General features: G+C 35.6%; 2 protein-coding genes across 2 annotated transcripts in view; one reads left to right on the top strand and one right to left on the bottom strand.

Annotated features, from left to right (window-relative positions):
* Positions 1 to 3952, bottom strand: part of LOC128995062 (oxidative stress-induced growth inhibitor 1-like) — a 45121-nt gene extending 41169 nt beyond the window's left edge. Inside the window, exon 1 of the mRNA XM_054419940.1 lies at positions 3774 to 3952. The gene's annotated coding sequence lies outside the window, so the exon portion shown is untranslated. The remainder of the gene's footprint in view (positions 1 to 3773) is intronic.
* A 5080-nt stretch (positions 3953 to 9032) lies between these two features.
* Positions 9033 to 16900, top strand: LOC128995377 (uncharacterized). Its single transcript, XM_054420386.1, has 2 exons — positions 9033 to 9113; positions 16319 to 16900. Exons 1-2 carry the CDS (start codon positions 9096 to 9098, stop codon positions 16874 to 16876), a joined length of 576 nt encoding a protein of 191 aa, XP_054276361.1. The 5' UTR covers positions 9033 to 9095; the 3' UTR covers positions 16877 to 16900.
* The last annotated feature ends 558 nt before the right edge of the window (positions 16901 to 17458 follow it).

The following is a 17458-nucleotide window of genomic DNA, read 5'->3' on the forward strand; positions in this document are numbered from 1 at the left end:
TTAGATAATTTTTAGCGTAGCTATTACCATAGGTCTCACGGTAAGACTTAGGCCCGGGACCGATTTACTTAAACCGATGTCCCCAGAGGCCAAAAACACCATTCGTTCAAATTTTTATACATGTCCATCCAGACGATAACTTGAGTAATTTTTGTCCGATTTTGATCAAATTTGGTTTGAAGGTGTAAGGCGGGATAAACTTGAATGAGTTTGCAAACCAGCATGATCGGACCATGGGAACGGGGGGTTTTATGGGGTAAAAATGGGTTTTCTAATTTTTTACCCTTAAACCTAAATTTATCAATGTTTCACCAGCCTTTTAAAGAGTTTAAAAAACAATTGAATAAATTGATCGCTACAATTGAACAAATTGAATATATCAAAGTGTTATTGTACGGTAATTGGTTAAGGAGAAAATTAAAAAAATTGTTAATTTAAAATTCCCATGTTATTATTATGGAGAATATTGTAAAATGTTGTAGGTACTAGGCTTGTTTATGGATATATTTTGATCAAACTTGGCGTATTTATTAATTTCATACTAAGCTATTGATATTTTAACAAAAAACACACCTTATTAGTTTCCCTGTAGCAGCTAACCTAGGTACTCGTTAAACGTAAATGTCAATTTAATAGATTAATTGAAAATCAATCCAGGCAAATGGAATTTCGCTTAGTCGGCAGGTTTGCTGCAGCAAGGTATTTTATGGTAAGATTTAATTTGAAAAAATATTTTTGAGAACTAGGAAATTTTGTAGGATTTTAAAACAATATTTAGGGACATGCATTAGTTTACTTGTGATAGCTAGAACACTGCACTCCATGTGATTTAACTTATTCCGCCCATAAAGAATATAAACCTAAAGTTATTCGAACAAGTTTGCAAACCAGCATGATTGAAGTGTGGGAGCAAGGATTTATGGAGTAAAAATGGGTTTTCCCATATTTGACCCTTAAAACATAAAATTTAGCAATTTCTTAAACCGTTTTGTAGAACTAAAAAAAAAACACTATTAAAAAAATACTATTAACATTTAACTATAAAACAATTTACTATCTTCTCTGTAGCAGCAAGAATATATATTCTTTCCCTTAGCCTATCATTGAATATAAATTCAATTTTTAAAATCAAGTTTTTGGTGGACTCACCAATATTGAGTAAAGACTAGAAAAATTCCTGTAGGCTATATAGTCAATGACAACACTGTCCACTGGCCAGAGGAGAGGACAATGTTCTGGAATGTTTGGCCATTGATAGACCAAGACCTAGTTCTGCTGAACTATCTTTATTTTTGTCAACCCAGAAGTTGTGTGTTTTAGCCTAGCTCTAAAAGAAATAGCATAGGTAAATGGGCTAGGCCTACTTGAAAGTTTGGTTATATCATTTTTCACATGTACTAAGTTTACACCCTTGGAGCTCAAAGGACCGAACTTTTAAATACCCTGCCGCAGCAAACCTGCAAGCTAAGCGAATTGCCATACGCCTTATTGGACTTTTCACTAAAATATTTCCTTAAAAATGACATATTTATTCCGTATTTAAATAACATTAGTTTAACAAGTACGATACGTAGGTTTGCTGCTACAGAGAAGATAGTAAATTGTTTTATAGTTAAATGTTAATAGTATTTTTTTAATAGTGTTTTTTTTTTAGTTCTACAAAACGGTTTAAGAAATTGCTAAATTTTATGTTTTAAGGGTCAAATATGGGAAAACCCATTTTTACTCCATAAATCCTTGCTCCCACACTTCAATCATGCTGGTTTGCAAACTTGTTCGAATAACTTTAGGTTTACACGTTCATGCCAAATTTCATCAAAATTGGATCATTTTTGCTTTAGTTATTGAGCAAACAGACACATATGTATACATGTGAATTTGAACAAATGGTGTTTTTGGCCTCTGGGGGCCTCAAAACAAAAAAAGTAAATTGGTCCCGGATGCAGGTCATACCATGAGACATACGGTAATAGCTTATCCCCTATATGAGAAATTTACTAAAAGAAAATGCACAATTTCAAACAGTAGAACGGTTTTACTACTAAATTACTCTAGCATAAATTAGGCTCTACAGCAAATAAGATATGTAATATATCGCTACAGGTTGCAGAACCATGGTTGGTTCAGTTATTTGAGAGGAATCTGTTTTCATTGCATATAAGTGTTGTGTAACAGGTCAGTTTCAACAACCTTACAGTTTATATTCAATGCTAAGAACAATATTTAAATCTTATTCCACACTGAAAAATTCATTCTTTTCAGCAAATACATCGTAATATCCTATAGGCCTATAAGTATAATATGTAAGTTACCTCAACATCAAATTGCAAAAAGGCCTAACAAATATGTTTTTTTACATGGTTGAAACATGTTTTTGAAAGGCCCGGTACAGATGCAGCATGTTCCTTTGAACCATTTAGGCCTAAGTTAGTTTAGGGTTGCAGTATCCCCGGATTTCCCCGGAGATTACCGGATTTTGACCTTCAAAACTTAGCTCCGGGGGATTTCTGCAAAAAGTGAGAAAGTACCTCTTTTTTACACTCTATTAAAATACATTATTAAATAACGACAATTTTGGAATAAAATAAATTTTTGCGTTCACAAATATCATTATGCAATACCTGAAAAATGCAACTCTCGTACTCTCTACTAATGTTCTTTTATTCCGTAGTTTCATTTAGGCCAGCAACGTTCTTACTTTATCTTTAACTTATCGTCAGTTTCATTGCTCCCAGTCCTTCGATTCGCATCTGCCGGCCAGTCCCAAGGTATCCGTGTTTACTTCCAAAGCCTAGCAGACAGAGAGCGTTTTGTTGGCTGTATTCGGTTACTGGTATTCGTTATTTTTAGTGAAATGTGACAAGCGATGCAACATTTTATGTTTTCGCGTAAGTTTAGGCCTAGGCCTATACCATTTGAATATTGACAATGTAGCACGAATATTTAACAGAAACGGTAAGTATAGGCCCTATAGACTAATAAATACAAACAATTTACGTAACTGGCCCGAATGTCTATATATAGGCTAACAAGTTAACAACTAGTTTGGATGTTTTTTGACAGTCCCATTTAAATAATAATAAAATCATGTTAAATTTCGGGCCAGTAACATCATTTTGTTGAAATATGTATGTTTTAAGTTATAAACCCCTAACTGCTGTAAGTTACCTTCCATCCTGACCAAATCAGGTGTTCATATTTATATTTTTTGTCATTCTTATGTAAAGTTTGTGAAGCACTGGCATTGTTAATTTGCATTGTTCTAGTTATAAGCATGACGAAGCCTATTGTATTTATTGTAAATATTTAACAGCAAATAAATCTTTGAATGACTCATACAGTTTCTGTTACCTAATAGTTTTGCTGTGACTGGTACCTATACAATTTTGCTAGCCCGTTAATTTTTATCCACTAAGTAAGTTTTTATAGTGGGGGCCGCCAGCTAAAATCTCCTCTTTTTTACACATAACCATATGGCAACCCTAGCCTAGTTTAACGAACCTCAACCTCTTTTACAGATTTTTGGTCTGCTATAGCTGACATGTTAGCCTAACCTATAAAAGTTATGACTCCGGCCTACCTACTGAAGTCACGCCGGTAACATGATTTAATGGTCTGGAATTATATTTAATTTTTTAAAATAACTATAGGTAAACTCCCATGTTAAATATGGAAAAACCTCATGGCGGTTTTACAAATCAATTCGTAATAGCCTACTATGGATAGCCTAGGCCTATTGTGTATTGAAATAGAATGAACAGAATGTCACTCACCTGGCAGCACTTTCAAAATAACTGGTTCTATAAAAAGTTGGATTAATGTAACACAATATTTAAATATATTTATAAAGTCCGACTGACAAAATATCAAACGTCGCAATATAAAATTAGTAAATTCGGTGAGATTAACTCCCGACTACCGAGTCAACAATCTATCCAACGATAGCAGACGACTTCACTCACAACTGACGTAAAATGACTAACGAGTACCGATTTGAGATTTGAGGCCGCCGGCCAGTCTTGTAGGCAGACTACGATCGAAATATCAAGTCTGCCAACACAGGGTCTTAAAAATCATATGTATGTATGTTTAATTTATCAACATATATGAATATGTATGGTATTAACTATAAACATTGACTGTATAGAATATTTTAAGATATACGGTCTACAACAATCTTCAGTGGACACAATGCAATATCTATGAAAGAGGAAGTACGTATATATATATATATATATATATATATACACATTGAAAAAATAGTACAGTACTAACAGATCAAACCCAGGCAGAAGAAAAAATCTTTGAAACAGTTGCTATAAATATCACACAAAAACAGACCAACACCATCGTAATTGGAACCTACAGATCACCAGACTACAAAACAGAAAATTAATTTCTAATAAAAATGGGGCTCCTTCTGGAACAACACTGCTCAAAAAAATGCAACATCATTATACTAGGAGATACAAATATAGACATACGAGTTAAAGACAAACCATGCTACAAGGACCTTGAAAACCTACTTGCAGAATATGATTGCTACATCTACAATATACCATATACAAGAAAAACCCAAAAATCGATCACAAGTATAGATGGATGCTACCTAAATATAGAACCACGCAAGGTAAATACCACAGCACACCCAAGCTCACTTTCTGACCACCACTCTTTATTCTGTGAAATAAGTTTTGACATGAAGTATGAAACCTCAGTCTACAAATCCACTAGAAGCTACACAAAGACAAACCTTGAGCAGCTAAAAGAGCAGCTGAGCCACACAGACTGGACCTCAATTTATGAACCCCAACAAATTGATAACAAATACAATTCACTCCTAAAAACCATAACCTACAAAATAGATGAAGAAATGCCAAAGATACAAAGAAAAACAACGGGCCATAGAAAAAGAAAATTCTGGGATGAAAACACACTAGCACTAAAAGAAACCATGCTTAAGGCCCAACACAAATATATGGACACTGGACTTCCTGAGGACAAAGAAAACTTCTCAAGACTAAAGAAAGAATACGACACGGATGTGAGGAATAAAAAGAAACTACAAAGAATACAAGAAGCTGACAACAAAGTAAAAATGGTATGGAACACAATAAATGAAGAGAGGAATAAAATACAAGATACACCACAAGAGAACTACAAACTACTACATAACAATAAAATAGTCACTGATCCGTATCACATAAGCAACATCTTTAACAACACGTTTTTGGGACCTACGACATCACAACAAAGTCTAAATCACACAGCTGAAGACCCAACAGATCTTGACATCACTCCTCTGGACAGTTTCAATACAATTACAACCCCTGAACTCGAAAAAATTCTTTCCAAGCTCAACTCATCAAACTCTGCAGGCTTTGACGATATAATGGGAAAAATAGTAAAATATTGTACTGACGAAATAAAAGAACCACTCTTACACTTAATAAACACATCAATCCTGCAAGCAAAAGTCCCATCCAAACTCAAAGTAGCCAAGATCATTCCTAAATTTAAAACAGGTGACAAAATGAACCCAGGTAACTACAGGCCCATAGCAAACTTACCCACTCTCTCAAAAGCACTGGAAAGAGCTATACACAATCAAATTATTGCACACCTGGAAAGAAACAACATAATCACGTCATGCCAACATGGATTCAGGAAAAAACTTAGTACCACAACAGCCATAGCAGACCTTTGTAACAAAATTGCGGAAATCTGGGAAGAAAAACAAACGGCCACAGGCATATTCATCGATCTGCAGAAAGCATTTGACTCCTTAGACTGGAAAATACTTATACAAAAATTAGAAAAATACAAAATACAAAATCAAGCTCTAAAATGGATCAAAAGCTATCTTACAGACAGAACTCAATATACAGAAATAAATCATTACAGTCCCAAATCAATCAATATAGTAAAATCATCAATCAAACAAGTGGCAAGAGGTGTACCACAGGGCTCAATACTGGGACCTTTACTATTTCTCATATACATCAACGACTTCCCAGACAAATTAGACAGCACCCAAAAATGTGTGCTCTTTGCAGATGACACTACAATAATAACCCCAACTGTGAGAAATGGAAATAGAAACCACATCATCAACTCAACAATAGATCAAGTAACAACCATCTGTAACAACCTACAACTAACAATAAATAACAAAAAAACTTTGCATATCAACTTCACCCCCACATGCACAAAAAATCCTGAAACCAACAACTCAAAACTCGTAGAAGCAGACTCAACGAAATTCCTTGGCATCATAGTTGACCAACACCTCAGCTGGCATCAACACATAGACCACCTCTGCAAGAAGCTCTCGAAGTCATTGTTTGCAATAAGAAGAATAAGAAGCATAACGGATGAAGAAACAGCCCTTATGGCATTTCATGCACTGTTTGCCAGTCACATTAGATACGGCATTGTGGCTTGGGGATCTTCAGCACAGAACAAATTAGACCAACTACTCGTGATCCAGAAGAAAGTCATTAGAACAATATTCCGGAAAAAATACCAAGAACACTGCAAGCCACTCTTCAAGAACCACAAGATCCTGACCATCACATCCACATACATCCTGGAGACCATAATCCTCATAGTAAATTCAAATCCAATCCTTCGATCCAGTCAACACAACCACAATACCCGCAACAAAAACAACATTCACCTTCCACGCCACAGACTAAACAAAACCAGTAAATCACCATCTCACTCAGGATCATCCCTCTACAATCTCCTGCCACAACACATAAAAAAAATTAACAAGCCAAACATCTTCATAAAGTCACTAAAAGAGTACTTAACAGTCAGACCCTACTACTCACTATCAGAATACACTGAAGAACATACATACCAACACCTCAAATAGGGCCCATCAAAGCTACTTCAATCAAATATTGACGATTCCCCAATCACCAGATTGTGGAGAAGACATCGAAGGTAAAGGTAAAGGTAAAGGTATATACATATAATTGTGTTGTTGTGTATAATTGTTACGTATAGTTGTTGGGCATATAGGGCCTAATTGTTCTTGATTTGATTTCTTTATAGAATTATAAAAAATAAAACATGAAACAGTGCAAACTTTCGTTAAATACAAACTTTTTCAAGCAGAGAGAAATTAACTTATGTTTCATTTTTCTTAATTCTATCAAGAAATCCTCAAGAACAATATAAAAGTCATTTGGCATTTTCATCAAAAAACATTCTAGTGAAGTTTTGTGAAGATCTGTCAAAAGGGCTACGCCGTAGAGGGTTTGGAGGGGTCAAATGTCAGACTTTTGTGACCACAATGTACATATAAATTTAAATAAAATAAAAATATAAAAGATTTTTACTTTCACCATCTGGGGCCCATTTCATAATAAAGTACAAACTAATATTATTAGTAAATCAGCTGATCGCTCAATGCCAATCTAATGGAAATTACAAGTTACAAGTTGTAACTTATTGTAACTTGTAGTTTATTATGAAATGGGCCCCAGTTTTGTAGTTGTGAATAATCACGTACCTGGTCGTGATTTCAAATAGTGCCACACAGTTTACTTTTAGATAAGTCCAAATATATTAACCCCAATCGCAGCACACCTGTGTGCACTAAGCAACATTAAAATGTTCCACTATTAAATATGTAAACATGAAAACCTTTATCAAAGTATTATAAACAATAGAAAGGGATGGAAATGCCTTAATTTAATTTTAATGAAACTGCTTACGATGTTGGTCTACCTTTAAGCCCCCCACACACTACCAGACCAGACCTCCAGACCAGACCGTCTGGTCTGGTGTCTGGCACTTGTCTTATCGTGTGTGGGACTGTCTGCAGACCGATTTTCCCGGACCAGACTGTCTGCGTGTCTGATGGTTGAACCCTCAGACCACAGACGGTCTGAGGTTCCCCCACCACTATTTTTGTCTGGTCTGTGAGTGTGTAGCGCTGTCTGTCAGACCCTCCGACGACCGACCGTCGCTTCAGTCAGTATTTATCCATTTGTCGGAGTTCTCACCACGGTGTCTCAATTACGAATGTTGGAATGTCTGAGTCTGGTCTGGGAGTGTGTAGAGCCGTCCAAGACGGTCTGGTTGCAGCCAGACGGTCTGGTCTAGAGGTCTGGTCTGGTAGTGTGTGACTTATCATGTACCTACTGGCCATGGCTCCAACATAGCACACCCCTGAAGTTGTACAACACCACCGACACTACCACAACACTTCAAAACAGCACAAAAACCCCGCCAAAACAGCCGCTCACACCCAAATATTAATCCTTTTTAAATCCGTTCCGTAGTGTAGTGTGGGCGTTTGTGGAGTAGAGGTAGCTATGATAAAAACAATAACCACGCTGAGTGACGTTACCGAAAATTCACTACGCGTTCCGCGTCGTTCCCACGGAGCGAATTTTCACGATGAAAGGCTCACTCCGATGCCTCATGCCCCGTGGGAACTGGGAACGGTGCAGCGGTGCTTCAGTCAAACTCATGTAGAACTCAGTATTTTTTTTTTCATTTTTGAAGTATGTGAATAGTACCTAGCCATCTTTTAGTTGAATTGCTGTATTGTTATGTATAATAGTTTTGCCGTTGGAATGAAATAAAATAAAATAAAAATAAACTGTTCCAGTTGCTATAAAATTAAATCTCCAGCTCCACACACTTAACCACTCTATAACATTAGTGATGTGAAAACCAACATCAGTGACTCAGAAACTCTTGTAAATATTAAGATAGATTTTTGCTAATTTTGTTTGGTTATATAACTAGAGGATGAGCTATTGTTTATAATTAGGTTGTTTTATTTGGTGAAACGAGGTTTAAGTGACTGAAATAACAATAAACAAATTATAAACCAAACATGACCTATGATGTGCACCTGAGGACAGAACTAACAATAAAATGGCTTCAGCTGTTCCATAAGGGTGTGAAATATACTAAGGGAGAATGTTTTATGTTTCATCTAGATACCCATTAACAATCTAATGGAATTTTATCAGGTGGTAAACATATAACGAAAACAGATGGATTCAGCAGGAATTATGTAATTTAATACTAGTACAGAAGCAATTAACAATATGGCTTGACTATTCAATATGATCACATCCATGCTGGTAAGTTAGCTTATTTCATACCCCTGTTTTAATTTAATAGTAGCTTTTACAAACTTAGATATATGTTTCCTAATTTTTAATTTTCTTGAATAATTTATCTTTGTTCAGACTCATTAAAAGTTCATATTTACATTCTTATTAATAATATAAGCTAAACATAAATGTTGCCTGACCTTTTGTCAGTTTCTGAGCTATAAGAAACTGACAAAAGGTCAGGCAACATTTATGTTTAGCTTTAAAATTGCAATATTTTATTTTGGTCTCCTTGCTTAATTATGGAGCATTACCTAACCCCTGAAAATGAGCTGGTTGATTCTTCTAGTTCGTACTAACATAACAAAATGTTACAGCATGTCAATTTTCTAGCATACTTGCCAGTCCTCTGCTAACTTCAGTTGTATTTCTATAGCTCATATTGGTCGAACCAATATTGTAATCTATAAATAAATAATAAGGGTACCTACTGGCTATTGTGTAACAATCCTTAACATGACAAAAAAAAATAATTTTAGTTTTCTGATTCTTTTTTAATTTGCTTAAACATAGATATGGATCTTAACTATTCACAAAAAGTTTTTGTATGATATATAAATGTACAGTTGAATGTATTGATAATCAAGAAAACCCTACTAATATTATAAGTAAGAAAGTTTGGATGTAACTATGGATGGATGGATGGATGTTTGTGACAAATAAACGTGAAAAATACTTAACCGACGGGGTTGATATTTGGTATGATGATAGCTCACATTCTCGATTAACAGACATATTCTTTCCTTTCGGGCTCAACCTCAGTGGCCCTGGAGTTCCCCATGTTATGAGTATTCTATCTTATGAGTATTCATATTTAAAAGGAACTAGCTGTAACCCGTGGGCTTTGCCCCGTTTAACTTCTTAATTTTCAAGATGATCTCGTTCGCATGGCTCAATCACGTCCTGGATGAAGTTCATTCGCTACGCTCACTCACCTTTAGGTTGGAGCTCGTTCGCTGCGCTCACTTGCCTTCAGGTTAGCTAGTTCGCTACGCTAACTCGCCTCCAGGTTGAAGTTCGTTCGCTACGCTCACTCACCTTTTGGTTGCAAATTAGCTGTTGTCATAAATGTAAAAGAAATAATAGTGCTGCACCCTGTTGGTAATCCTTGTAACTTTAATGCTGTTGAACATCATAGAACAGAACCAACTTGTTTAATTGAAACAGCTGTTAAGATTCATTAATTCCATTTCTCATAAGGTTAACATGGGAAACTCCAGAGCTTCCCATGTAGCACAGATGGTTGGGCCAACGTTGGCCAACTGTGGGACAGTTGGTCGATGGTTGGTTGGAGCTTCCACAACCAATTAACCAACCGTTGTCCAACTGTATATCTCGTAGTTGGGCCAACCAATATTTACAACTGTGGACCAACATTGGTTCATTGTTAATGAAATACATTAATATGCATTGCTGGGTATCATACATCAAGCCAACCGTTGTCCAACCGTTTTTCACTCCGTTGGACCAACAAAAGATACTTTTGTTGGACCAACAATGGTTCATAGTTGAGTTTACACGACTTTCATTCTCTGGGTCTAGCTTTCACAACATAATTATAATAAAATATCTGGTTTTACAATACCTTTATCAGTTCCAAAAGTTTCCAAAAGTTTTTGGAACTGATATAAAGGTATTGTAAAACCAGATATTTTATATATTACAGTTCTGGCGCTACAACAATGAATTTTAATAATTTTAATAATGCAAATATTTTTTAAATTAATATTCTTTAACTTATTTGCAACAATTTAAGGGGAAAGAGTAATTAATCATATAACAGGCAATTATAATAGCATTAACAATCTAACGGTAATTAATTAATCATTCAAATACCAGTATCCTCTCTAACTAAAAAAAAAAAAAACTACTTATGATGCCTTAACAGATTAACAGAATCATATTATACTGTGTAGTATCAAAAATGTTTGAAGTATTGCGACCATTGCAACTGTCGGCTACTCTTTCACCACTTGAAAACTCTCTATATCAGCAATCACAGATAGCTCAGTGGTAAAGTAAGAGGCTCATAAGTCGAAGGACCCGGGTTCGAGGCCCGTCTGGGCCAAAAAAATTTTGTTCTAGTTTTTTTTTCAAAATTTGTTTTTATGAACTAATTTAATCAATTTACTCAACTAATAATTATGCTTTTCGTACTAAATCTTTATTATTTTGTGTGAAATAAAACGGTTGGACAATGGTTGGCTGGAAAACAGTTTAAAGAGGTGACATTTCTACCGTTGGCCAACTGTGTGGCTCCACAATTTACCAACGTTGGCCCAACCATCTGTGCTACATGGGTGGGGCGGAGCCGATTAGACGGATCACGAAATTGATGGTGTATAAACCTATTCCATGAAATTCTACACGTATGTACCAAGTTTCGTGGCAATCGGTTCAGCGGTGTCTGAGTTTATCACTGCCAAACAAATATATCTAAATATATAAAAGGCAAAGCCCTCACTGACTGACTGACTGACTCACTCACTCACTCACTCATCAATAATTCTCCCACTTCCCATTTACCTAGGAGGCTGAAACTCGGTACACCGATTCTTTGGGCATTTAATAGGAAAACTAAGTAGTTTTTATTCTGATCGGGCTTTCGGGCTCCGCCCCAGTGGCTCTGGAGTTTCCCATGTTAACCTTATGATTTTCATACTTAAAAGGAATTTCTTAACAGCTGTCTCAATTAAACAAGTTGGTTTTGTTCTATGATGTTCAATAGCAGTTACAAGGATTACCAACAGGGTGCAGCACTATTATTTTTTTTTAATTTATGACTACAGCCAATTTGCAACCAAAAGGTGAGTGAGCGTAGCGAACGAACTTAACCTGGAAGCGAGTTAGCGTAGCGAACGAGCTAACCTGTAGGCAAGTGAGCGGAGCGAACGAGCTCCAACCTAAAGGTGAGTGAGCGTAGCGAACGAACTTCAACCAGGACGTGATTGAGCCATGCGAACGAGCTCACTTGTGAAGTTAAACGGGGCAAAGCCCGCGGTTACAACTAGTATATATATATACAAACATTCTCTTTTATACTTATAGATTAAAGGATTTTGTCAGCTGTTTCAACTGCACAAGTTGGTACTATAATGGTTATGGTTCTATGATATTAAATAGCATTAAAAAGTTATAAGGTTTACCAACAGGGTGCAGCACTATTATTGTTTACTATCTCCTCCTATACTGTACATAGTACGGTATAAGAAGAAAGCATTTCTTGTTATAGTTCTTACATGTCCCCTATCGCCCTATCATGGGAGAGATAGGGAAAAACGAGACGCACGCTGGTTCGATTTAAAATTGCCGCTAAACTAAAATACCTGTGTTGTTCACCGATGGCATTCTTAAAGTAAATTAAATTTCCTATCGAATGGTGTAAATAATTTCTGAGAAAACTACAGTATTATTTATTATTTACTATTGAAGATCAAAGTTGAATGAATTGTCTTGGTCTTTAAACATATGATTACTTTAATTACGATTTTGAAATAAATATGATGTATCTATACAAATAATCATTTTATTCCCATTCCCTAAGAGTTTCTCTAAATAAAAATAACATATTTACCAATATTTAAAAGGAGTTTTAAACAAATGAACCGTATTAATTTTTTTCATTTTTGTAGTTTTTAAAACAAGCTTATGAAATGTAGGTTTTAAATAAAATTAAATTTAATTTGAATTATAAAATAAATATAAATTTAGCCTTCCTAATTGCTTTCTTGAATTTTTTATCCAATCTTATGCTAGTTTTATGCTTAGCTTAGCTGGCATTTTTTTGCTAGGCAAGTAATTTGAAATAGCTGAAGTCAAGAAAAAATTGAAGACATCCGCTTTTATACACTCATTATTTTTTTTTATATCATAAAGCCACATTTTGATAGCTTATGTTATGAAATATCAAATACACTTTGAGTAAAAAGTGAAATCTTTCAGTGCTCGCATCCTCTTTCGCCACAGTTTGTACGTATGATAGTTTATATACTTATTTGATTTCTTTTTATGCAAAAAATGTTCAAATACTTATATTACTTTTCTAGCTGGCCCGACAGACGTCGCCCTGTCCTAATGTGGTTTTATGTCAAATACTCCGTTCATTTTCAAGATGAAGTCGTTCGCATGGCTCAATCACGTCCTGGTTGAAGTTCGTTCGCTAAGCTCACTCACCTTTAGGTTGAAGCTTGTTCGCTGCGCTCACTTGCCTTCAGATTAGCTCGTTTGCTACGCTGACTCACCTCCAGGTTGAAGTTCGTTCGCTATGCTCACTCACCTTTTGATTGCAAATTAGCTGTTATGAAATTTAAAAAAATAATAGTGCTGCACCTAGTTGGTAAACCTATTAAATCTTTGATGCTATTGAACATCACAGAATCAAAATTCTTTAATTGAACCAGCTTTTAAGATTCTTAAATCTATAAGTATAAAAGATGTATATATATATATTTGGCAGTGATAAACTCAGACACCGCTGAACCGATTGCCACGAAACTTGGTACATACGTGTAGAATTTCATGGGATACGTTTATACACCATCAATTTCGTGATCCGTCCAATCGGCCCATGTTAATATAGTGGGTTCCCAGAAAGGAATCTATATATTTAATACGCTAGGCATATTTTTGTCATAATTGTTTTGGAGTGGTGGTGCTACCGATCACCATGTCCAAGGTGTCGTTAGAAAGGTCTTATAGCATGTAGTTTTGTCATCAAACAAAAAAACTTTGGAATTCCATCACTGCTCTGCCCCAGTGGCCATCAAAGTTTCCATGTTATTCTTAGGGAGAAAATGTTTGTTTACATTTGAACAGATGAAAACTGTACTTTGAATTTGACACTAATATTTGAAACAGCTGGTTATACTAAAATTTTGCACAAAATCAAAACATAACCCCAAAAAGTTTGACATAATGGTTTAACTGTTAGACGCGAACGAAATACAAATACAGTAATACTATTGTCGTTGATAGCCAAATACAGCAAGCACCCTTCCGTGTTGCATTTGTGTGCTCTCCAACAGCCGCATCAAGATTTCACATTCTATTTAGGACTGTTGGATAATCGCTGCATACTGCATAAGCTGTTGATTTTGGAAGACAGGTGGGTAGGACTACATCGGAAACAGAAGAGAGGAGATATTAGATGAGTGGCAAATGCGTTGGGAGCAGAGTGTTTTATGTTAAAGTTTTAAAGGTAAACGTTCGGATATATACTTAACATCAGAAAGAGACTGGAACAAGATTGGGAGAACAGGACATGGAAAATTTCAAGGCGAATTTGTGAAGATTTCGCATGGTGGAAGTATGTAGATGTGGAGAAATAAAAACCACGAGTCACGTATTTATAAATTGTTAATTTCAGGAGAAAAATATGAGAGAACAGGAATAAGTCTTGGATAAGATAGGTCTAGAGATGAGAAAACAAAACATGATGAGTGACAAGGAAACAATTGAGACGTTTAAAAATAAATAAGTAGCTGGGAAATATGAAAAACCAGGGATACATAAAGGCTTTAAAATTTAAAAGAAGAAACAAACAAACTAAGAAAAGGAATGAAAACTTGCCCATTAAGGGGAGAGGAAAGGTTAGAGCGAATCTCAATGATCCTTATCGCTCAGGGCGGTATGGGGAAGGGTGTCGTGCTGTTAGGCTTTTAGACACATAATATATGTCTGGAAACCTAATGCGGATGACTAAGGCTATTTGTAGAAAGCACTATTTATAATAAATGTTGATTATATCGATCTGTTATGTACATCTTGAGTATTTCCATAATGTTTGAGTCGTATATTTCAAAGTCATAAGAAATTATGACTGTTATTCGTTTTAAAATAACACCCTTGATTCTTAGCATTTGCTCGAATTCGATCAACAGGTACACTAGTGCACTTTTATTCTGGGTAAAGCTGAATATCCAAGAGAGATAAGATAAGAAGCTTATCAGGGGTTTGTAGCCATGTTGTGTATTACCAAACGCTTTCTCATGTGACATTTTTAGGACACTTCCCTTCCGCGCTCAATACAGACTTTATGATCTCATCAACCAAACGCCATCAGTGAACTGGGTTTGCACGGTCAGTTTGCTGGGTGCGCAAATTTGAAGCCACAAGATCAACTATGAACCCTAGCTCGTCCCATCGGTCGCCATAGAGAAGTACCTTCTGAACAAACGAGTGTGTTCGAGATGCTGTGAAGGATAATCCACATAGATCATAAATCAGTAAGAAAATACGCTGCTGCTTTGATTTACCCTGAACCACTGTGAATATAGTACTGAAACAAGATTTGAAGTTACACCCGTACAAAATTCAGTTAGTACAAGCATTGAAAGAGACTGACTACCCGCTTTGGATTAACTACTCAAACGAGATGCTTCGTCAATATAGAAATTTCAATAACATAATATTTATTGACCTAAGCACATTTCCATCTCGATGGATATGTGAATAAGCAAAACTGCCATTATATATTGGTCTGCAGAAAGCCCAAGGGAGAAACACAAACTGGGTGGGGATGACTCAAACAGGCATCATTGGGCCGTATATCTTAGAGGATAACACAGGGAACACTGTGTCAGTAAATTCCCACCAGTACATATAACAATGATTACTGATCATTTCCAGTCCAGCCGTTCTTGCAGACATTACCTCGGGCTAACAGGCAAAGATTGTAGTTCCAACAGGATGGAGCTAAGTGTCATACAGCAGGGGACTCCATGACTGCAATAAGGAAGCTGTTTCGTGGGAAAGACATTTCCAGATTTGGTGAATTTTTTTGTGGGGGTAGGCTATCTAAAAAGTCAGGTGTACAACAAAGCTATCCTCGATCATCTGAAGCAAAATATTTGTGAGGAAATTTAAAGCCATCACACCAGAACTCTGCCATAGAGTATTCACAGTTGTAAGGTTTTGTTTGGTGGAGTGCCAGCGCCGGAGGGGTCTACATCTGGATGATGTAATCTTTCACAAGAAATTTCCCTGAAGTGTACAAACAGGTATTCTTGCAAAAATTGCTGTAAATAAAGCAATTTTTCTATTTCTTCGTTTTAAACTTGCATTTCTTTCTGGGATACCCAGTAGTATTACATAATAATTTATATATACAGTATAATTTAATTTTGCACTAGGCTATATTTTTTTATAAATTTAGTTTTTGTGTGTGGTTTCAGGTGGTTCTCCTTTTCCTACTTTCCACATCTGTTGGGGAAACAACTGACGAGTTACAACAACAAATTTACTTTAAAGACATTAAATGCGCCAAACTCTTCTATGAACAAACCCCTGATCACCAAGATGAAACACGTAATAATTATTTAGGATGTCAATCTGAACTAGGCGATCTGGTAACAAGATATGTTCAATTGAAAGCTACTTTGAACCATATGACCGATTCCGCCTGGATAAAGAAAGAGTATAACAAAAAAGAAGGAGGGGAAATTTATGAATCAGATGATCTCGAGCATTTTAAACTGAAGGTCCGCCATGGCGAAGGAGAAACTTTTGTTGACGTTCCCAGGGAGTTGTACTTCAAACCCAATCCTGAACCCAAACCTGAACCTGATCCTGTGAAGCTTGACAAGAAACCACCCCAGTCTGAAACACACATTACTTTCCCAACTGTTGAAAGATTGAGGAATCAACAAACTCAATCAGGGTGGAAGAGCAGTCAGAAACCAGCAGGAAGTCTGTGGAAGTCTGTGTGGAAATTTTTTTTTGGATCAAATTAATCCAAAAACAATAAAGTAACATTAACATGATAAAATTATACACCCTGATGTTACTCAATCGTACCATCCGATGTACAGTTAGTATACATAGGACATAGTAAATAGATAATACTGTATAATGTTGTTTGAACCCAGTGACAAGACCTGTATTATACAATAATTTAATTTTACCTGTTTTGCCTGAAGGTCTTTTAGTTGAACTAGTAGAAATATAGTTAATGCGTGATTGAACTTCAAACAAACAAACACACAAACTTTCACATTTATAATCTTAGTAAGTTTTACTATATCCTAGAATAACCACGTCCAGCAAAGATTTTTCTAAATATAATTTTCAGGTATATATCTATTTAATTCTATTAATCTTGACTATGATAAAAAATCATAATCTTTTGATTTTAAATGAAACATTATTCTTAAAGCTCTTTTTTGCTGAATTAGAAATTTATCCATGTTCTTTGTTTTTGACCCCAGTGATACTGGAAGCTTGTGTCCACAAAATTTTATTTCTATCATTTTAGGGTTAATTTTATGACATGTTTAAATTTCTTGAAATATAACCAGGGTAAAAGCTATTTTTTA

The sequence above is a fragment of the Macrosteles quadrilineatus genome, unplaced genomic scaffold (assembly GCF_028750875.1).
Source record: "Macrosteles quadrilineatus isolate MER2022 unplaced genomic scaffold, UCM_ALF_1.0 Scaffold_5__1_contigs__length_97177068, whole genome shotgun sequence".
Taxonomy (NCBI): Eukaryota; Metazoa; Arthropoda; class Insecta; order Hemiptera; family Cicadellidae; genus Macrosteles; species Macrosteles quadrilineatus.